The 22,982-nt window shown below is 41.7% G+C and overlaps 1 protein-coding gene and 1 long non-coding RNA gene across 3 annotated transcripts in view; one reads left to right on the top strand and one right to left on the bottom strand.

Annotated features, from left to right (window-relative positions):
* Positions 1-1,433, bottom strand: part of LOC128836507 (uncharacterized) — a 172,130-nt gene extending 170,697 nt beyond the window's left edge. Inside the window, exon 1 of the long non-coding RNA XR_008444786.1 lies at positions 1,301-1,433. This is a non-coding gene — a long non-coding RNA (uncharacterized LOC128836507). The remainder of the gene's footprint in view (positions 1-1,300) is intronic.
* The window catches only part of TTC17 (tetratricopeptide repeat domain 17), an 86,970-nt gene extending 72,504 nt beyond the window's left edge, over positions 1-14,466 (top strand). The window contains exons 20-25 of one of the 2 annotated variants that reach the window (XM_054026841.1): positions 3,289-3,409; positions 4,862-5,021; positions 5,773-5,856; positions 7,769-7,888; positions 10,458-10,601; positions 13,358-14,466. In XM_054026841.1, the coding sequence (XP_053882816.1) occupies positions 3,289-3,409; positions 4,862-5,021; positions 5,773-5,856; positions 7,769-7,888; positions 10,458-10,601; positions 13,358-13,489 (761 nt within the window). In that variant the 3' untranslated portion in view covers positions 13,490-14,466. The remainder of the gene's footprint in view (positions 1-3,288; positions 3,410-4,861; positions 5,022-5,772; positions 5,857-7,768; positions 7,889-10,457; positions 10,602-13,357) is intronic. The other variant, XM_054026840.1, reaches the window with a different exon arrangement.
* Positions 14,467-22,982: the final 8,516 nt, after the last annotated feature.

The following is a 22,982-nucleotide window of genomic DNA, read 5'->3' on the forward strand; positions in this document are numbered from 1 at the left end:
GAATAGTGAGATTACAGAGGTATATTTCGGTCTATATGAATAAGTGGCACAATTAAAATTCTATCCCATTAAAATTCTCCTAGGAGCCCCTATTTCTAGAGTACAGTTGTGTTTTATATAACATCTTTCACCTCAGCTGTTTCCCAACACACTTTTGGGGGTAAAATGAAAAATAATAGAGAGAAATTGAGAGGAGAAAAAGCAAGGGAGGAAAGATGTTTTGGGGCAATATTTGAATGAAGCCAGAGAGATAATGAGGTGGTGGTGGTGGTAGTAGTATAGTAGTATTTACCTGGTGTCATTGAAGTGCACAGCATTTTTGTATGTTCAGATACCCCGGTGACAGACACAGTATGAGATACATTTGATATAATGAACAATCCCTGCCCCAAGGACTTTACATTCTGAGACAAAAACCAAATGTGGTCCCAGTCACAAAGTACTACTGAGTTTTTATTTTTACTGTGTTTTCTTTGGTGATGGCCTGAAACAATGACTAGACATCTGTTCCAGATGGTAGGAATTGCAGAAGAGAAGATTGTTGCACCAACTGAGGTGAAGTAAGGTGAAGAGAGAGATTAAGGTTGTGCTAGGGAGCAGAGAGGGAATGCAGTAGGAAAATAGAAGCAAGATCTGTAAGATAGGCTTGACCCAAGTGTGAAGGTGTGCCTCCACCACAAGAGGCATCAGTGGTATTCTGCACATGCTTGAATCAGAAGCGCCTGGAGCCTGGGGATGCCATAGAGGAGAGAGTTCAAATAGTCAAGATGAGATGAAGTGAAGGTGTGGGGAGGATTTCAGCAGACATGGAGTCTAGAGTGTTGTACTTGGGTAATGTTGCAGAGTTGATGCTAGACATATTGTGTTTTTTTTTTTTTTTCAAGCAAAGGGCTACTTTATTGCAACAAATTTTAGTCAGTGACCAGTTGAAAGGTGGGATGGCCGAGTGGGTAAGGTGCTCAGCTACAATCCTGAAGGTTGTGGGTTTGAGTCTAATTCAATCTCAGACTTAAAGGCCACCTCCAGTTCACCCAGCTGCAAAATGGGTACCTGATCCATTGGACTAGGACAGTCAAAGCAGTTGGACATGACGTTGGCCACATCACTCCATAGTGTACTGTTCACTGTGAAACCGACATGCCTGGACCATGTCGTGTCAATGAGCCATTGGCTCAGGGAAACTTTTTGACTTTGACCAATTGGGGTGGATTTGACCTTGTGACTTAGGAGGCCACCTTGAAGGCTCTACTACCCTGTTTCCCCGAAAATAAGACATCCTCCGAAAATAAGGCCTACTTACAGTTTTGCCTCTCGTTGTAATATAAGGCATCCCCCCGATAATAAGACCTCCCCGATAATAAGGCATCCACCGATAATAAGGCATTTTTCATTTCTGAAAAATAAGACATCCCCTGAAAATAAGACCTAGCGCATCTTTGGGAGCAAAAATTAATATAAGACACTGTCTTATTTTCGGGGAAACAGGGTATGCACCTTTTAATAAGCTCCCATTTTAGCAGTTGGAAGACTTGGATTTGTTTAATATTCAAACAGTAAAGATTACTTGAGGCTAAGCAGGTTGGAAATTTGGATCGTACCTGTGACCTTACACTCCCCCATAATGCTGAGCTCACAAATATTATCTAGCTATCTCGGTCTTAGGTATTTGTATGGTGTCCGTTACTGTAGTATCTGAGCATCTCATATTCTTTAATATATTTAACCTCTCAATACGCCTGTGAGGTAGGAAATACTATTTATCTCCATCTTACAGATGGAGAGCTGAAGCACCAAGAGGCAAAGTGACATGCCCAAGGTCACGAAGGAATCTGTGCTAGATCAGGGAAATAAGCTCAGATGTCCCACGTCCCAGGCTAGCTCCCTAACCAGCAGACCATCCTTTCTCTTGTTATATATTATCATTCCTCAGTGAGATGATCACCACCACCACCAGCAGGGGGGCTCAGAAATGTCCATGTGAATTACTGAATACTTAAGAGTGAAATGCATTCCACAGTATTGACATGCTAAGAAATTATTACCCTGGCATGAATTTTCCCAGTGACGCACCGAGTACAACTTCCTTTAACAGGCCTCTAATCAAAGTGTTTTCTATGAGTTGATGTAATAGATTTATTTTAATTTTGCAAAAAGGGAAAGCACTTTCATGCAGAGGTAGGCGGTAAGATTTAGATCCAAATGGCGAAAGAAAATCAAGTAACTAGAAATAGATCTTGAAATGCTGCCTAGGCAATGTATTTAGCTCTTTGCTTGCTTGCTTTTTTTTTTTTTTTTCTACATAGTATTGTTGATGTTATTAAGCACTGTAATAGTTAGAACCATATAGGGCCAGCATAATTAGCCTCTTGCTGAGCTACTAAAATACTTTTCTGCTTATACACTCCACTTGTTTTGAAACTGCCATGTGAGAGACAGTATTGACTGGTGGTTAAAACAGGAAATCTGAAATCTTAGGGCCTGATCCAAAACGCACTGAAGTCAGTGGAAAGACTTCAGTGGGTTTTGGCCCATTGGTCTTATTCCTTACTTTGTCACTGATCTTCTGCATAACCATGGACAAAGTATCTCCCTGCCTCAGTTTACTCATCTGTAAAATGGGAAGAATAATATTTACGTAATGGGGAGTTCTGAGATTTAATTTCTTAATGGTTTCTAAAGTACTCTTAGATCCACAAGCAAGACTCTGTAAAAGTTATCATCCATCATGATCAATAATAATGTTATTCCCTGAAAAATATTGACATTATTCCATCTCATCCTGAAACAAGACGAACAGAGGCTATAATAATCAAAAAATATTTGCATTGGTTCTGGAAGTAGTTGCAGAACTGACAAGGAAAGCTCAGCACCTCCTTGGTGGTAATTTCTGTTTAATAATTTACCTCAAGAAACTCCAAGTGCAGAAATGCAGGTAACACGTTGCTTTTTTTGTGTGTAACCCAGAGAGTAATTATTCTTAAACTACAGATGTGGAAAGGTATTAATAAAAAGGTTTTTAAACATACACATTGCAGCCTGCCATATCCTGTTTAGGCTCGGATCCTACAATCAGATCACCATAGGCAGACCTCTGGGTTCCACACAGGTGTGGGGCTTTTTTCACAGGGATCCAATTGCAGGATGGGGCCTTAGCTCTTTGAGGCAGGGAATACCTCACATGCCTCTACATGTGTAAAGTGCTGTGTAAATCTGATCCTTTATAAATCTTTAAAAATGAATCTTTGTAGCTTGTTTTTTTTTTTTAAGATATTGCCTGCTTCTTTCTAGGGAAAAGGCGTGACTATCGCAGCCTGGGCTGGCCAAGTCCTGATGAGTGTTTGAAACTCCGCAGGGTGGAGTTCACTACTGTAGCCAGCACATGGCTAGCTGTTTCTGCTAAAAATATTGAGTGAGTATCATGCGTGTGAACGTAATCAAGTAATCAGGGTAGGGTGTCTGTATGGTGGTCTTATGTACATATGCCAAACATCTTAGTGGCCTGCTAAAGCAAATGGCAACTCTACTATGGCTTCAGCCAATCTTGATACCACCTCTATGATACTCTACCCAGGGAGGTGAGTCTTTAACATGGAGCCAACAGCAGGGCTGGGGACTGTGCCCCTTTGTTCTTTGATTTGAGGGTGTCTGTCCCCATGGGCCACCCACATTTGCAGTTTAGGGTTAGTGGTAGATCCTCAGTTGTTTCAGACGGTCCTATAGCAGCAATGAACAGGGCGGCTATTTTCTATCTGTACTTGGCAAGGACCTTTTCTCTCAAATACAGATCATGTTACTGTTGTCACTGACTGTCACCTCAATATACCTGGGGCTCCTCCTTAAATCCATTCTTGTGCAGCCTGTTTGTTACGCACAGTATCTTGTGAGCATGACACCAATGCTCCCAGGTTTATTTGGGCTGCCTGCTGGTTTCCAGAAGGTGTTTAAGGACTGAGAGAGTGCTGCCTGTGAGCGATAATGTTGTAGTTGCGGTCAGTGGAGGTGCTGAGTTAGATCCCAATGATATAAGAGAGAGGAGGCTGTCAGCAGGGTCATTCTCCAGCAGGGCCTTTCGATTCTGGCACTTGATACCCACCTTGGTCTGAATCTGTTGACGTTCAGGGATTGCTGCAAAGGCCATCTATTTGCTAGGGCTTTGGGGAAGAGCTGTGGGTTTGCATGGGTATATTTTGTTTTTTTTATTTACATATTGGTTAGTTTAATTTTTGTTGTGTTCTGTTGTTGGGTGGCTTTTCCTTGTAAGGACTGTTAAGTCAAAATAAATAGACTATCTCCCCCCCTTCCTTTCTAGCCCATGCTGTAATATTGCAAGTCCCCTTCATATTTGCATCCTTCACAGAAGAGAATATAAAACCTATTGGTTAGTCAGACAGAGGAGGGTGAGCTGTCTTGGATTTGGAAACCTGCTCTAACTAATGTAAACACTGAGCCAGGTTGGGGGTGCGGTGGGTGGGGGGGGGTTGCATGATCTGTATAATCATACGTGTATGAAGTGCTAATGGAAAAACTACCGATATGCCTCTATCCTTGGTGATCTATATCAACTCTGCTGCTGTAAGGAAGCTAGCTTGTGGTTAACGGCCACTCCTGAAGAAGAGCTCTGTCTCGCCAACAGAAGATGGTTCAATAATGCCACTCAGTTATGCAGTCTAATAAGACAGACAAGTGTCAGCTAGAATGGGTTAGCAAAGAAGTCTGCTGTTTTAGAATTTTGTCTACAAAGTGAAGGTCAAATTCCTCCTGTTCTTACCTGCTACATAAGCTGTTTTTGCTAATTGACTCCTCCCTCTCCTGACCAGAAGGGTCTGTGTATGACTTAGAACTTGTTTTTCTTCCTTTCTAGCATTACAGAGCACATCGATTTTGCCACACAGCTGCAAGAACCAGCCATGGAGCCCCTTTGCAGCCCCAATCTACCTGCCAGTATGCACACCTTGGACCATCTGCAAGGGGTCTCCAATCGGGCTAGCCTGCATTACACTGGAGAGAGTCAGCTGAAAGAGGTACACCTCTGTCTTAACATTGCTGTTTGAAGGCTATCCGAGATTTTAAGGATCAAGAGACCATGAGGTTTATGTCAAGGATGGGATGGTTCCGAGGATTTGTAATAGACTAACAAACCTTTCCTCACTGATTCACTGCTCATGGGTATTAATGAATGACCAAACTTACTACCAAATAATGGGTATTCAGCAGCCTATGATGATCTCACTTCATTTTTTAGTAGATCAAAGACCATATTATCAATTCCCCTTTTGGCTTTCTAAACAAAAGAGACGAGAATCAAATGGTCCCTGGACACTGAACTGCCTTCTCACTCCTAGAAGTGGTCCCTCTAATGCACACTGGAGAGGAAATTTGTCTAGTGACTGTCACCAAGGCTATACCTATTCTGTGGCTAAACAGTCGCTAGAGTTGTCAATCTGGGATCTTTTGCCAATAACAAAGTTATGTAAATAAAAAATTACAATATATGTTGAGCAGATCACAAAATGTTGAATCCATCTCTTGTCATGTTTTCAACATTTCAGTATTGTACTTCAGGGGCCATGTTCTCATTGCCAGCTAGTGCATTTGTACTGTACACAAAAGCCCCCAGATATGCAGGCAACACAGAGTCCTTCTTAGGGGAGGGATCCGGTCTTTGCTGGGAGACAGCATCAGATTTTAAGAAGCCATTTACTTATCTGTGTTTCCTTGATTTCATCTTGTCAATTTCCACTCTCTAAGCACCTGCCTTTTCCTCCTCCCTAGGTATTACAGAATCTTGGCAAAGACCAGTATTCACCACAGTCATTAGAACAAGTTGGAACTCGAATAGCCAAAGTTTTGGAAAAGGTATGTGTGTGTGACAGACAAAATTGCAACAGGGTCTTATCGTGTCTTGTACTTTACTTGCCTGACAATCCAGCCCTCGGGGCTATCTGTCCAGAAACTCAGTCTAGGACCATGGTGATATTGGATGATAGTTTAAAGAGAGTTCTATCTCTATGCAGTACCTGCAATTGCTTGTAAGCCTTTCTCTGACCCACATTCTGTGGTTATATAATGTGAGGTGAAGCAGTCAGATCTCTGTGCGTATCTCTTTAATAAAATAACATTTGTAAAGTTCTTTGGTATCCCACCCATATGATATCATCCCTGTGCTGGGCAGCATTGATTGTGATACTTCATTCTTCTTCACTGGCTTCCATCTGAGGATCTTGAAGTACTTTGAAAACATTAATAAATGTAGCCTTATGGCACCCCTGCCAAATAGGGACAGTGCTGTTGTGTCTGTTTTAAAGCTGAGGATACTAAAATATACAGAGATTAATGTCCAGATTCTCCTCTCTTACACAGCTACAACTCCCACTGAATCCAATGAGCTTCACCCAAATAAGGGAACCAGGAATTTGGCCTTTGATCTCCCACAGGCCTCTCACTAAGACTATGGCTGGGTTAAACATAGAACACAGATCGTCCATCAGCTAGTTTACTTCCTTAGCCAAATAACTTATCCAAACACTGCAAGACTGCTATTGAGTTAATAGTGTGTGTGTGTGTCAGTCAGTCAGTCAGTCATAAAACAATGTTCAGATTTTATACCTGGACCCAGTTTTATTACATCTGCTGTCTGACTGACATCCACCAAAAGAAGTTGATCAGGTGAAATTCAGAACATTCTGCTCCAAAGCGGGAAACACTAAACCAGGCTGATTTATAAAGTTAATGGAAAAGGTTTCCTATTTGGGCATCTCAGCATCAATGGTCTGTCTTGACATCACTCATTTCAGCAATACTAGACTATCTACTAGCTCTGAAACAACCTAGACTTTGTTCCATAATGGTCCACTACTCTTTGGTAGAGGCTTCTAGATCAGATGCCCACTTTGGTAGGGCTGTCCTGACATCTTTGTTTAAGTAGGACTCCGACTAGCCATCTCCAAGCAGCCAGATAGCTGCTTGTTAGTTACCAAGAGTGAAATCTATGTGGACAGTCACTCAGTTATCTACCCTACAGTAACTATGGTTCTTTAAGATGTAATACCTATGGATTCCATGACCCATCTTCTTCCCCACAACTATGGAGTCCTACTCCTTTGGGATCCTGTATTGGTGAAGGAACAGGTGGACAGTTGGGCCTGTTCTTTCTTTTGTGCCTTCAGCTGGGGTGGGGTGGGGAGGCATAATGACAACTAGGGTGCAGGTGTAGTCCAAACAAACACGGCTGGCTAGGAGAATTCAATCTTACATGCATGGATCGTAGGCATGCCAAGAGTAGAATCCATGTGGACAAGACGTCTGAAAGGACCATAGTTACTCTAGAGTAAGTAACTCTTCTTTCTTTAGGTTGCAGAGTCAAGCACTCGGAAATTGTGAAATGCCAGAATTCAGGTTGTCCATGCAACATTGATTTGGCCTGCTGGTGCAGATACATTGTTACAGTCCTAAATTACATACTATTTTTCCATAGGACTCATGCTCAAGAGTGCATAAGATGGATGCACACTAGGTCACAATGAAAGTTGCAGAAGCAACCATAAATTTGGCATTTCCTAATTTTCAGGCATTTGACTTTGCAATCTTGCTGTTTTGTATATCTCATTATTAGGTAACAAACACTTTTTTGCTGCCTTTTCTAAAGGTATATTTAATTTTTAAATGGAAAACATTGGTTATGGAGTGTAGAGGGAGGAGGTGGGGCTGGGAGAATATTTTGTACAGGTTTGTGTAATTCTTTTCCCCCCTGCTGCATTGTTTTTTTCAGAATCAGACTTCCTGGGTCCTCTCCAGCATGGCGGCTCTCTACTGGAGGGTGAAAGGTCAAGGGAAGAAAGCAATAGACTGTCTGCGGCAGGCCTTGCACTACGCGCCGCATCACATGAAGGTACGTACGACACTGCTCACCGCTGAAATGAAATACTGGCAGCTCTTCCCACCTTGTGGCTCATCTGTAGCCAGATAACGAGTTCTCATCAGTTAGCTCTCATCAGCAACCCCCAGCTAGTGTAAATGTCATATGCACTCTCACCTGGCCAACGCATTGACCTAGGATATTAGCCAGTCCTAGTGAAGGTCCTTGAGGCTTTCATCACCTCTTTAATGTAGGATATATTTTTACACACCTGCAGAAGATACAGTTATAAGTCTCCCCTGATCCTGGAAGGGCAGGTGAATGTCCTTCAAGACTGATATGCTCTGTAATAAATGGCAGGCAGGCTATCAATAAATACATGAATCCCTTGATCATATGGAGTTGCCTTAGTTGCTAAATTTATGTGGGCATGCTGGAACAGGAATTTGTTGTTTCTGCCACCCAGGGATTAGTTAATATGTTCTAGGAGTGCTTAATGCTTATATAGCACTTTCAATCTACAAAGAGTTTTACCTCTGTTGGGGAGGTTGATCATAGTCATTAGCCTCTTTTTACAGTTATGGAAACTGAGGCATAGAGTGGAGAAGGGACTTAGCCAAGGCTACACAGTGAGTCCATGGCAGAGCTGGGATTAGAACTGAAGAGAAAAGAAGGAAGAATGGTTTTGTCATTAAGGCATTGGATTGCAATTTGGGAGATCTGGGATGTGTTGCTGGCTCTGCCAAAAACTTCCTGGGCCAGTCACTTAATCTTTGTGTGCCTCTATTCCCCATCTGTAAAATGGCGATTAGAGTGCTTCCCTACCTCCAGGGGTATTGGGAGGATGTACATGTTTTTGTGCGGTGGTCAGATACTGTGGTGATGACATTCACATGGGTGGAAAGAGATAATTTAGTTTATGCCTGGCTTCCCTGTCCCAAGTGCAGTCCACCTGACAGCACTGTATCTATTTCAGTTCTACTGCATCTGTTTCACTTCTGTAATTCAGTCTTCCTTTGCCCTGTATCTCTTAAAGGAAGACTGGAACTAGAAGATTATGCATTATGCTGTTCTAAACCCAGGGTTGTGAGTTCAATCCTTGAGGGGGCCATTTAAGGATCTGGGACAAAAAAAAAAAAACTGTCAGGGACAGTACTTGAAGGCAGGGGACTGGACTCAATGACCTTTCAAGGTCCCTTCCAGTTGTATAAGATAGGTATATCTCCATATATTATTATTATCAACTCTTTTTTTATTTATCTCCCTATCGCTTTCTTTTTATTGAACTGTCTAAGGCTCTTCAGAATTGGTTCCCTTAGCAATGTGTTTTGTGGGAGGGATTGGAGTAACATGATTGGCAGTTGTTAGCACACTGCCAACTTGGCAAGAACACAGCCCTGCAGTGCTGACCAATCTCCAGCAATTTCATGTCATTGCTCAATACCAGAATGCTTTCCAACCTCAGGACTTGTCTTCCTATTTGAAGGAGCAGCTGTCTCCAGAAAATATGTGGGCTTGGTTTGTTGAAATCCAACAGCTTGAAAACTCTGTGAGGCTTGGCACTGAATGAACAGCTATTCAATATTTTGTTTTATCCTCATGTGTGTCTCCATGCCTTATTTACGGCACATTATTCAAACCCTTTTCTGACTACAGAATTTCCTTTTAGGTTTTTCTGTGGCACTCTTCACTATAGTATCTGAGTGCTTCACAAACATGAATGAATTTATTTTTACAACACCCTGTGAGGTGAGGTGGTACTCTCCCCATTTTAACAACTGGGAATGGAAACACAAGGGAGACTAATGTCAAAAGTGTCCATTAGTTTTGGGTGCCCAATATGAGAAGTCTAGGGCCTAATTTTTCAGAGTACTTAGCATGATGTAGCAATTTATGTATTCAAAGCATAGCTCTCATTGATTTAATTTGCAATTGAGAGTGCTCAGCTCTTCTGCAAATCAGACCCCCATCAGGTGCCCAGAAAATGAGGAATAAACAATTAGTGGCCACCTGTGAAAATTGGGTTTATGCAACTTTCCCAGCATCACATAGGAACTCTGTGACAAAGGCAGTTCTCCAGGGTGGCCTTCAGCTGCGTTAACAATAAGACCATGCTTTCTCTTCCCAAAATCCCCCTGCCTCATCACTACACACCTTCTAACTTCTGCAACATATAAGGCAGGGGTCCTACAGTCTCCTTCACTACACAACACTGATTTATCCCCAGAGGAATCCTGTGGGGGGGAAATAGTATGGTATCATGTAACTAAAGATTATATCATGCATATGCTCAAGGGGGCCAAATTAGAATTGCACAGGCAACCTTAAAACTGGCATTTCTTAACTTTTGAGTGCTTGACTTTGCAACCATAATGAATGTTCTGTTAATGTAGATTTTTGTGCGTAATTACATATAAATATTACAGATGTCTGGATTTGTACTTCTGAAGTCTAAACCCATGAGAAATAAAACCCATCTCCAAGAAATAACCCAGTGGGAAGGAAGAGATGGTAGAGCCCCTGCCAACTCCCTGATTCAGGGTCAAGAGAATGCAGCTTGTACTGCCCACTCCCTTTATACCTCTGGCTCTTCTCTTTTCAGGATGTGCCACTAATAAGCCTAGCGAACATCTTCCACAATGCAAAACTTTGGAATGATGCCATCATCGTGGCTACCATGGCAGTGGAAATAGCCCCGCACTTTGTGGTTAATCATTTCACACTGGCTAATGTCTATGTTGCAATGGTGAGTAGCAGCTGCTAGATTTTCTCCCATCTCCAGATACAGCGTAAAGCAGCTTTGAGCCCAGGAGCAAGCTTAGAATTTCAAGGCTGGAGGTGCAGGAGGCTGGACGTGGAGATGAGCAAGATCAGAAAGGAGGAATATTCTTTCAAATATGCGCTTTGAATTATTCCAACATCTACACTGATCATTTAATACTGGGATGGCTACTGTATTTATAGTCTCGTGTCACAATGCTATGGCTATGAGGCCTAGTAATGACAGTAGCAAACTGCAGATAATTCTGCTTAATCCCCCCTCTAAATAATGTCCTAAAAGTTTACATGGCACCGGAAAATTGGAGACAAACAAAGAGTCCCTGTCTTGAATAGTTTGCAGTCTATAGGCCCAAGTGGTACAATACAATACAAAATAAGTGGATAACGCAAGTGAGGCATAATTTCAATATCTAGTTTATCAGCCCACAAAGATCACTAGTTGGTAGAGAGAGTTTAAACTCTCTCACATTGTAAACATATTTCTTTCAACATCTTTCACCCTGTTGATTAAAAGGAGCAAGTGTCTCTCATGCGCCTAGATTATCCACTTCTCATTGGACCTATGTTGTATACTTGATTCTGATCAACTAGCAGGGCTGGTGCCAAGAAATCAGGCTGGTAAAAGGGGGACCATCAACTTGAAATCTAGTTAGTATCAACGAATGAGTCGGAAGTATTTTCAGGTATTACGCTTGCCTCTGATTGCCCCTGCCAATTTTTCAGGACTTAGTCACATATTCTTAATTTTTTAAAATGTTTTGACTCTCCATTGTTGCTGTATTAAAGGCCCACACACATAACCGAGGAAATTGACTGGGTGGTCAGGTACTACTCTGGTGGGGGTGGAACATATACATAATTAGATATATTGTGTCACTAACTGCACACAGTGCTGCCAAATGCACAGTGGAAACAAACTAAAGATATTGTTTTTCCTCTATCCCTTTATATTGTAGTAATCTGAGTGATCTCTTGAGATAATACTATGCAAAGCATGTCAGACAGAAGTGAAATTGAGTTGCTGGTGTCCTTTTAAAGTTAACCTTCTGAAAATACATACCACCATGCCTTTTCCCATCCTCAACACACCCTTTCCCTGCCTCTAAAATGTCCCCTGGACCTAGGGGTTCTTGGCAGGGGGCACGATAGGGCTGGCAGAATTGGTTCTGCAACAAATGCAGAGGGCTTCCTGGACTTGGGATGTTCCCTGTGTGGGGCCTTTTTTGCACCAGTTCAGGCAGTACCTAGGACCTGCAGCATGGAGACAAATTCCCTTTCTGGGTCAGGTTACACATATATCAAAAAGAGTAGCTCCAGCAGAGTGACTGGGATTACTTTACTGTTTCTGGGAGCAGAATCTGTCCCAGTAAGCTAAGTATCTAAAATGTCAGATTAGCTACCAATACAGCATTAACAATGTTGACGTACACTAGATTTAACCAGCAAATTGCCTTATAATTTGGAAATGTTAGCCGCCTGGCAAGTGGAGAAAATACTGGGAGATTCTACTGAGTCTTACACAAAACTGTAGAATTGTGTGGAAAATAAAACTAAAGGGACATCAGGGTAAAACCAAATCACTATAAAAGTATCCTTATGTGTGTTACTAACAGAGCTGTAAATAATAGCAGCTAAAAATGGAAACGTCTCTGGTTCTTCACATCAGATGCTGCTCGTTAATTTCTCACTTTTCCAATAAGAAACTAGTTTGGGGCTGCTTACGTGTAATTCCACAACAAATGCTCCTCCTTGAGTGAATCACAGAAACACTATACTTTGTTGATTGGTCTGTGTAACTATTATAAATAACACTTGGCATCTTTTATCCAAAAATTTCAGAGAGCCTCACAAACACTGATTTAATTAAGCTTCCTAACCTCACGGGGAAGTGAGTATTATCCCCATTGTATAAACAGAATCACTGAGGTACGGAACGGGTATGACTTAAGCAAGACCACTTGTTGAGTCAACGGCAGAGCAAGACCTAGGAGTCTTAACTCTGAGTCTCCTGCTCTAAGCGCTAACCCGCACTGCATTTCAATGAACTATACAACTTGTGTTTTTAAAAAAAAAAAAAAAAAAAACTGAGATAGAAAAAAATCTTGAAAAATAGGCTACAGTGCTAGGCATTATATCCCCTTTCATCAAGGATCTCAAAGTGCTTTACAAATACTTATTGAGCAAGTCTGCACAGCAATGAAATGCCCACGGCTGGCCCAGGTCAACTGGCTCAGGCTGCAGAACTTTAAAATCGCTCTCTAGATATTTGAGCTCCGGGTAGAGCCCGAGCTCTGGGACCCCCGTGAAGGGGGAGGGTCCTAGAGCCCAGGCTCAAGCCTGAGCCTGAATGTCTACACAGCAATATTTAGCCCTGCAAGTCCAAGTCAGCTGACCCAGCCCAGCCATGGCCAGACCATGGGCCTTTTATTCTAGTGTAGCTGTACCCCAAAGGTCATATCCTGGGAGGTGCTGAGCGTGCTCCACTCTCATTGACTTAATTGTCACTCATCACTCTGTGGGATTGGGCCATAAACCACACAACATCCCTGAGAGGTAGGTGAGGAAAATAGAGAGATCACTTCAACTACTTCTGGGGTAGAACACCACACATTTAATGACCCCCCGCAGCACTGCACAATCATTTAGGATAGGAAGTGAATAGAATATGTTGTGGCTTTTGCTGTTTTGAAGTCTGACCTTTTCAATCTTCTTTCCTTACAGGAGGAGTTTGAAAAGGCCATGAGATGGTATGAATCAACATTAAAACTCCAGCCTGAGTTTGCACCAGCAAAGAGTCGAATCCGCACCATCCAGTGTCATTTACTCATGAAAAAAGAGCGACGGTCTCCATGAAGATCAGCAGCAGCTTCTTTTTTCTTAAGAAAACAAAATCATTGTTCACTATTCTGCTTTTAATGAGGGGTGCTAAGATAAATTGGGGAATCAAGATTTCTAACAAAACTCTTGGAAAGAAATGGGGTTTGGATCAAGGGATTTTTAGTTTGTTTTTTCAGGTGGAGGATTATCTTTGGGAAATAAATACATTTCACAAACCATGATTTAAAACATGTGTGTAAATACTGAGCCAAGAAACTTTCCATGTGTCCACGAACTACTCCAGGATTATTAGGTTTTTCTTAATGCTCAAATTGGCGCCAGCACCAACAATAACTTCCTTCATTTTGTAGCATTTAAGTCAATGGAAATGCAAAGCACATCCCTGCACCAAATAGCAAAAAGTTATAATCAGCTCTTCACCCATCAGAAATTCATGCTTTACCCAGTCTCGTCCAGTCCATATTGCTGTGTTACCAGCTTCAAGTTAGTTTGTGGGGAGGAGGGAACATGATTTAATACAAAATCTTAGTTAAACAAAGTGTTTTAGGAACATCAAGCCTTTTTTATACTGTTATTTCTGTTGGGGGATGGGGATGAGTAGGAGGATGGGAACAGCAGAAGACCACAGTCTAAATGGTTTACATTTTGGTTAGAAGACAAAAAGAGGTTAAATCAGTTAAAATCCAAATAAGAGGTTTTATATCTGTCTGTATATTCGAAGCCCTCTGAAGCCGAGTCTTTGTTTTACTAATTCTTTGTTCGCTGTATTTTTACCCATCTCAGAATAAGGTGCAAGTGTTGCAGTCTATCTCTCTGAGCCTTAGAGACCTTGAACTGCTGAGAAGGAGAGAGAACAGAAATTGTGAGCAAACAAGTCAGGTGGAGTGTTTCCATATCAATCTTTTTTGGTCGGTGGAGGACCCGAAGCTCCAGACGACATTGTTGAATCAACAAGGGCACATACTTGGAACAAAATAAAGTTATGTTTATGAACAAAACCCTGGACTGTGGTTTAATTTTTTTATGCGTCAGGTTCCCCTTCTGGGAGAGAAAAAAGGGAAATGATAGTTTGAGCTGATCGGAATACTTTCGACTAGATTAAATTCATCAACATTTGTTTCATCGAAGCTGAAACATTTAGCAAAGACTTAGCAGTTTTGATGAAATTTTTGTCAGTAGGGTTTTTTTTTTTTGAGAGAGACACAACGTTGGGTTATAGGAGATCTCTGGAGCGAAGAATTCTGCTCTGAATCAGGCAGAGTAGGAACATGAACCTGAGTCTCCCATATCCCAAGGCAGTGCCTTAAATGTGCACGCTCACCCCTTCCCAGACACAAAAGCTCTGGTTTTGATCCAAAACCAGACATTTTGAGACAATTTAATTTGTGCAAAAGCATTTGAAAGGGTTTTCATCCCAGTGCAGAACAAAAATAAATTTTGGAACCTCAAAAGTGGTTTTGAAGCAGAACTGTCGTCCTCCAGTCAGATCTAGTGCAGCTTGTTGAAAAATGAGGGGGCGGGAAAATCACAAAAAGTCAACGTTTTTTGTTTTGAGGTTTTTAAACATTTTAGAACTCTGTTCTTTTCAAACGTCATTTACCTTTTTCCTTCTTCTGTTCCTCCCGTCCCATTTTACCTCTTTTTGTTTTGCTATTGAAAAAGGGGTAGAGGGAGAAAAATCAACATTTTTGTGGCTTTTATTTAAAAAATGGAAAAATCTGGATAATTTTTTTTACAAAATTTCTGGTTTTGGACAGAAGCCATTTTTGACCAGCTCATAAAATACCCCTGTAATGAAGATATATGGGTTCTTTAATGCACTCTGAAGATAAGTGCTGAGAATTATTTATTCCAAACAATTTCTGCTTATCTAGAGAAGATGATGCAGGTCTGACCAAATACTACAGTTGTACAGATTCATTTTTATAAAAATAAGTGAATATGTATGAGTTAAGCGATGTCCTCTGGTTGCCAACAAAGCCCAGGGTGTCACGAAATTTATTTCCCAGACTAGAAGTTTACTGATAGCTAAAGGTTACTGAGGAGGAGGGATGTGTATATAGGCAAAAATACAGAAATGGTCATTTCAGTAAGACAAATTCTCCAAAATCTTTTCCTAGAAGATCTGGTAAAACACAGCTACTGGATCTGAACTCTGAAGAGGCTTGTTGTATGGTAGTCTAGTTTGGTTTCTGTAGCCAAGAGGTGGAGTGCAGGTAAATTGGAAGAAATCTCATCAGTTGTCTGCTTGTGCCAGGAATAATTATAGTAAAAGACTTGCTTATAGTTGAACTGAAGCAACAACCGAGCTGGAAAAATCTATTTACAAAGTGGCTTTTCAGTTTGCTGCTTAACTCAGCCTTTGTTTGCAATTAGAGCTGATAATAGTTGGTGGTACAAACCTTCCCTTGCTGCTTCATCCACAAATTTTAAAAGGAAAAGTACGGTCTCCTGTTCTGGCTCTAGACTGAAGAGGTTCCTTCCTCTTGCTCCCCTATATCTTCTGGTCAGTATCAAGAGATTGCCACACTCTGGATTCTCTACACTGCTGCTGTCTCTTTCTGGCCGGTGCCAGTTGTTCATATGAATGCTAAGGCCATGAGAACCTAGAGCAGCAGTGGGAGGAAGGTAGAAAACTATCGTTGGCCTTGGCAAATGATTCAGTAAATTTTTATGGACCATTAGAAATTATGCTCAAATACAGCAGAGATGAAAATGTTTAACAATACCATAGTAGACTAGATGTAAAATACCATGAGGACTGCTGTATACTTTTCTCTTAGAAATAGCCATGTAGATAGCATACAACAGGATGGAACAAACACTGTTGATCCGTAACTGAGAATGTGTGCATGACAATATCCACAAACTGGTATCATAAGCAAGAAGATCTCAGAACTCAGTACTACAGGCCTTTTTAATCTGATTACTTTCCAGAGTTCATATCAACTTCTTCAGACAAATACCTAATAAATAATTCGTCCATTAAGGGAAAGTCTGTTCTTTGAAATCTGTCTGCATCTTGGCTAAGTACCGCAAGGAAGCCTCCTCTGCCTTCTCACCAAAGAATTTATATTTACAACTTTCCATTGCTTATTTTTTGTTTAATTTGTACAATCCACCTGTCCTATAACTTTGGGCACATTCACAATTACTATTTAAAAACATTACAAAACAGATCTGAGTTGGCAGTAATTCTGAAACCCTCCTTTTGTACCCAGGCTAAAGCAATGCCTATGCTATAGACCAGGGGTAGGTAATGTATGGCACGCGTGCCGAAGGCAGCACACGAGCTGATTTTCAGTGGCACTCACTCTGCCCGGGTCCTGGCCACCGGTCCGGGGGACTCTGCATTTTAATTTAATTTTAAATGAAGCTTCTTAAACGTTTTAAAAACCTTATTTACTGTACATACAACAATAGTTTAGTTATATATTATAGACTTATAGAAAGAGACCTTCTGAAAACTTTAAAATGTATGACTGGCACATGAAACATTAAATTAGAGTGAATAAATGAAGACTCGGCACAGCACTTCTGAAAGATTGCTGACCCCTGCTATAGACCTTACAGCAGCACACTCGTACCACTGCAGCTGCGCCGCTGTAAGGTCTCCCATGTAGCTGCTCTATGCCGACGGGAGAGAACTCTCCCACCAACATAATTAAACCATCCCCATCCAGCGGCAGTAGCTATGTTAGTGGCAGAGCATCTCCTGCCGACATAGAACTGTCCACACCAGTGCTTTCGTCAATGAAACTTATGACGGCTGGGGCGTGGTGGTTTTTTTTCACACCCCAGGACCAACAAAAGTTTTACCAAAGAAAGTGCTAGCGTAGACTTAGCCTAAGACCTGTTCCACAAAACCATTCCCTAAGAAAACATCTGAGTGCATATAGTCTTTGTAATATGCCCTGAATCAATCGAGTTGGGGTGTATCTGATCAAGAGGTGAAACCAAAGAGAATGTCCTTCATTCCAAACTCCATGCCTCAATAGGGATTGACAACTAGAGTATCCCAATTGTTCTCAAATATCAGGTTAAAGCATGAGGTAAAGTATGCTGGACCCAGACCACAGCAGAATTTTTTTTTAATTGGCTTTGTAAATTAAAACTAACACCCTGAATTGGAAGCCAAGTGCATTTTATGGAGCAGAAAATGACATGCTCCATGTAAAGTCTAAGTAAAATAGCCAGTTCATTCTGCATAGACTGACATTTCTAAGTGTATCACTATAGTAAGCTAGTCCAAGAGTGACAAAGACCTGGATAGTTGATGTAAGTTCTCACAGCTGATAGCAAATGTAACAATCACCTAGACCAAAAAAAACCCTCTTGATCACTGCTGCCATGTGGGCATCTAGCAATAGCCAGTGGTCCAGTTATGTATGTTATTGACACAAGGTGGGTGGGCTCTCCCCTTCCCCAGATAGCTCTGTCATCTTAAGGTAATGCCATAGATGCCTTGTGCACCAATAATCTCCCAAAAAGGGAGATTCAGGACAGGGGGTGATAATTAGGAAGATTGTGTCAAGCTCACATCTTGATCCATGGACTAACAACATGAGAGATGCTTGCACACTGTCCTCATAAAGGGAAGGGAAGTGGAGGCAGTCTCTACCAATAGTGGACCCAGTACCACCCTACTAGATAGTATCAGCCAAGAAAGACACATGTCTTAATTGCAGGTGGTAGCCCAAAATTCCCAGAGCACATCCAGGAACTTAGGAAACTAGATCAGCTGAAAGTGGAGAAGAAATTGCGAAAGTGCTCTGCCACCACTGAGGTTCCAAGTGAGTCCAAATCAGAGTGCTTTCATCCAATCGGAAAACTCACGGCAAAAAACATTTGATCCTCCCTCTCTCCAACAAAAGGCAGCTCATGGCAAAATCTGAATAGTTCTGATCAGAATTTCTTGAACGCTATAGTGGAAGGGGGGGGAGACCTTCATTGCTCCCATCATGGCCCAGAGCACAAGATTTTATCAAATCTTTTTGTAATGTAATAGATTGAAGTGGGAGCATGACTTCCATGACCGTACCCCAGCTGCTTCTTTCCTCACTCCATCTGTTGCAAACCAACTGTACAGAAGTCAAAAACATGCTCCTGAAAACATACTTCTTTGATTAAGCTTATGAAGCCCTAGTTCACGCACTCCTCTATAGCTTACTGTGCAAAAACTTAATCTGGGTAAAAACTGTAGAACTACAAGCCATATTCTTAGCATTCTTATTGAATCGGGGTTTACGGCACTTGCTCTGGAGTCAGGAGACCTGTGTTCTGTTCTACGGTGGGAATACACACAGCAAAAAACATTCAATTCTCTGTCCAAGAATTCTATTCCCAGCTTTGCCACTGACCTACTGTGTGACCATGGGCAAATCATTTCCTCCGCTGCTTTTCCTCCTTCCCCCTGCCCCCCCCCCCCCTTTGATTGGCTTGTCTATCTAGAAAATAAGCTGTTTGGGGCAGGGACAGTTGTCACTATGTCTTTGTACAGTGCCCCGATTTCAGCTGGGGCTTCTGTGTGCTAAATAATATGAATAATAATTACTGTCAATAACCAGTGAAGCTCATCAAGTAAGGAAAGGAGGAATTTAAGAGCCACCGTATCAATAGTCAGCAGGCAGTTTTAAAGATCATCCCTTGAGCAGTGAGAAAAAATCAAGATCCTTTCCCCTAGAGAACTATTGGTTCTTGTGTGTAGTAATCAAAACGATCCCCTGGTTTCAAGCATCATAAGTGGTGTCCCTCTGGAATGCTGCCAGTAACTCTAGAACCTTGATTTCTTAGGAGATCAGCTGATCATATTCCTTTACATCAATTGGGATCCTCTTAAATACAGGTCCAAAAAGGTAAGCAAGGCTTCCATGTCTCCATGTACCTGGGTCAGTTGTTATAAAAAAAAATTTTATTGCGGAGCACCCAAAAATGCACTAAGCGCCATCTGGACACACAGAGACTCAGCCCTGTCCCAGAAGATTTTATAATCTAAGACCTGTCAACATTTAGGTACGTAATTTTAAGCAAGTGAATAGTCTCACTGAGTTAAATAAGATTAATCTCATGTTAAACCTAGTCACATGTGTAAGTGTTGACAGGATCGGGGCATAGGCAGAGATATTATTGGAGGAGCTTTATTGCTAACCACAAGCCTTCAAAAGTCATGAATCATGATTTTTTAAAGCCAACTTGATTTCTTTTTGCCTTTGGTTTTTGAGCCTTTAGGGGTGCACTGGGATCATGTTTCCCAGTTTTTCTCTGCAACCACGAGGGTCAGAAACTTACTTTTGTTTTTAAAGGAAAGCGGAAAGTCCCACCTTATCACATGTCTTCAGGAGCTGAAGCTTTAAGTAAAACATGAAATATGGCAAGATTTGCAATAAAATTGTGAGAAATTATAACACTTGAGGAGGTGAGGCAAACCAGAGGGAAGAGGTACTACTGAGGGAATGTACATTTACAAAGACAAGATGAGCTAGGTTTACTGCATATTCTACTGGTTTGGCTTGGTTTGGTTTACTAATTTTAAGCACTTCCCCTTCTTTAGTCCCTCAGAATCATGATATTGCTAGATCATGTCTCATTATTAAAATTATTTTATTATTTATATTTTATGATGCCTGCAGCATGCTAGTTGTTTCACAGCAAGGCAGGCCTCAGCTCTAATGAGCTTAGCATTTGTGGGCCCCAACCTACAAGGAACTCTGGGTGGGCACAAGAATCCACCAGTATGGGGCTCTGTGCAGGATCAGGGACTGAGTGACACTTATTTATTCAAATTTTTATCAATATCCATAACTGTCCAATCCAGTGCTGCAGGTAAGCGAGGATATAACACAGACCAGCAATAGGTGGGCAGGGAAGCAGGAAAAGGTTACTCAATGTAGGCACATGTTTTTTCTGGGTAGTTGAGATTTTTTCATTTTATCTACAATGTCTTTTAAAGGATCAAACAGCCATTTTTTGGTAGGCATTGCTGCAGAAATGGACTTTCAGGAGGTGAGGGTAGATGAACAGATTTTGAAAGGGAGGGCCAAGTGTAACGAGTATCATGATAGAAGGCACAGACGTGTGAGGAAACAAAAAGGGGGAGAATGGTGTCATTGATGGAGCAGAGAGGATAGGAAAACAAAGGGAGCCCAGGTCAGAGAGAGAGCCTAGGCCTGTTTGATGTAAGGCTTGGAAGGTAAGGACAAAAGCGTTTTAACTTGATGCCAAGCACCGGAGGAAGGAGGCTGTGATAGTCATGGTAGGAGATGATCATGGCATGAACGAATGGTTTGGCCACTTTGATGAAAAGGAAAGGGCAGATTTTTTTTTTTTTTGAAATGCGGAGGAAGATGGATCTAAGTAACAGAGAGAATGGTGGTGGTATCGAGTCTTGCAGAGAATTGGAGGAATAGACAGGGCTTGAGGAAATATTATTAACTCAATTTTGACCACATTAAGTTTGAACTGATGGAGAGCCATCCTGGATGAGAGACACCAGACGTGGAGAAGTGTATCTGAGTGCATTAAGGATCATCCTCTAATACCCTGGTTGCTTCTTGATGTTAGAGAATAGATGATGTTGTTACACTAATTTCTTCCCTTGAATACATATTGCCACCAGACTTATGATGGTCTATGGCCCTGTTGCCCCTGCAGCATTGTCCTTGTTTGGTTGGCATTAAAGTGCTCCACATTTCTCTGCCTAGAACAAAAGATATGATAGCAGCAAATCAAGCAGTGGTCCTTCTAACCTAGGAGTGAAGTAGTGAAAATCTTTGCGCTATACCTTTTTAGTTGTCTCCATCTCTGTCTAGACTCAAAATTGTCTCCTTCCTACGCTTATTTCATGAGATTATTATTATTTATTATACTTATTTTAGAGCTGTTTAACTTTAAACTAAGCATCTTGGGTCCTATATGGGAGGGAAAATGGAGAGTTGACTGTCTTTCTATTCACATTTGTCCTCTTTTCTTGTAAGTGATTGATTGGAAATGGCACAGCAACCACGAAAGGTCTCTGTTCTCTGGGAGCCACCACCAGGGAAGATGTGGTTTAAATGTTGACCTGGTGGTGGCTTTTAGTGTTTCTGAGAATGAGAAACCAATGGCTGTGACTAATGCTGTGAACTTCTTCCGCCTGCACTCAGGCCATGCACCTCAGTTTTGGGATCCTGGTCATCTCCCTCTTGCTCTGCTGAACAAGGAATCCCTTTAGGGTTGCTGTGCAGCATGGTGGTTTTGTAATGGGGACAAATGCCCGCTGAACACCACACACCCCAAAAACACTGTTCCGAAGTCTCCAGAGGGAAATGCTTCTTGGCTTGGCTTGTTTGGCCACTTGGCTCTTCCTCTCGGCATCCAAAGGATTTGGTCTCTTTTAGATCTCTCTGGCGTGATTTAAAGTGCTTTCCTTGCCATGTTGATTGAGGCCTGAATAATCTCTCTGCAAGGCAGAGAAATAGTAATTGCCCATTATTCATATGAATCCAAGGGGAAAACTTCTATTTTTCCATCTTTTTATTTACTGATTTAATCCCAATTTCTTTGCACATCTCCTTTCCCCTAGTATTTGAGAGGCAATCAGACAGCTGCAGAGCTTGAGGAGCTGAGGCCTGGGTAACTCCTTGGCTTAGCAGTTTTTGCCACCAGTACTGGGACTGGTCTATTCAACATGAGACCAGCCTTCCAAGGTCATGCTTCTGACTCAAGAACTTTTCTGTATGCCAGGAAAGCCAAGCTGAATGTCTTCAAAACCAATAGTGTCAAGGTGAAGGTAATCTGGGGGGAGGAGGGTGCTGGGAAGGGGATTTAGAAAAGTGGAGTGAATTTTTAGTGTTAGTGAGAGTGAAAAACTCACAGTAGCACAAAACAGGGGCAGGGCAGGATTGAAATATTTGGTATGGCTCTTCAAATCCTAGACGCCACCAACATCTCTTGATTACACTCTTCCAAGACACAGTACCATACTCACCTGCAGACTGGCCCCAAGGTCCCCAGAGGGATCCTGGACAGCAAGTCCTTTTCTTTTCTTTTTCTTTTCTTTTCTTTTTTCTTTGCTGCCCCACATCTTGCCAAACATGAGAGGAGGGGGAATGGTAGTCATTGCCGCCTTCTCCACTTCACTCTCCCTAGTTTCTCTCCTCTTCACTCCAGGGCAGATCCAGCTTCTAGCAGTCAGAAGTTTAGGGACAACCAGAACGTGGGGTTGTGTGTATGAGCATCTTAGCTAATAGCTATTAATGGACTCATCCTCCATGAATGATTCTTTTTTGAATCCAGGTACACTTCTGGCTTTCACAACATCTGGCAATGAGTTCCACAGGACGACTGTGTGTTGTTGAAGAAGTACTTCCTTTTGTTTGTTTTAAACCCACTGCCTATTAATTTTGTTGGGTAACCCCTGATTTGTGTGTTATGTGAAGGGGCAACACATCCTTATTCACTTTCTCCACACCATTTGTGTTTTATAGACCTCTATCATATCTCCCTTCAGTCATCTCTTTTCCAAACTGAA

The sequence above is a fragment of the Malaclemys terrapin genome, chromosome 4 (assembly GCF_027887155.1).
Source record: "Malaclemys terrapin pileata isolate rMalTer1 chromosome 4, rMalTer1.hap1, whole genome shotgun sequence".
NCBI classification, from domain to species: Eukaryota; Metazoa; Chordata; order Testudines; family Emydidae; genus Malaclemys; species Malaclemys terrapin.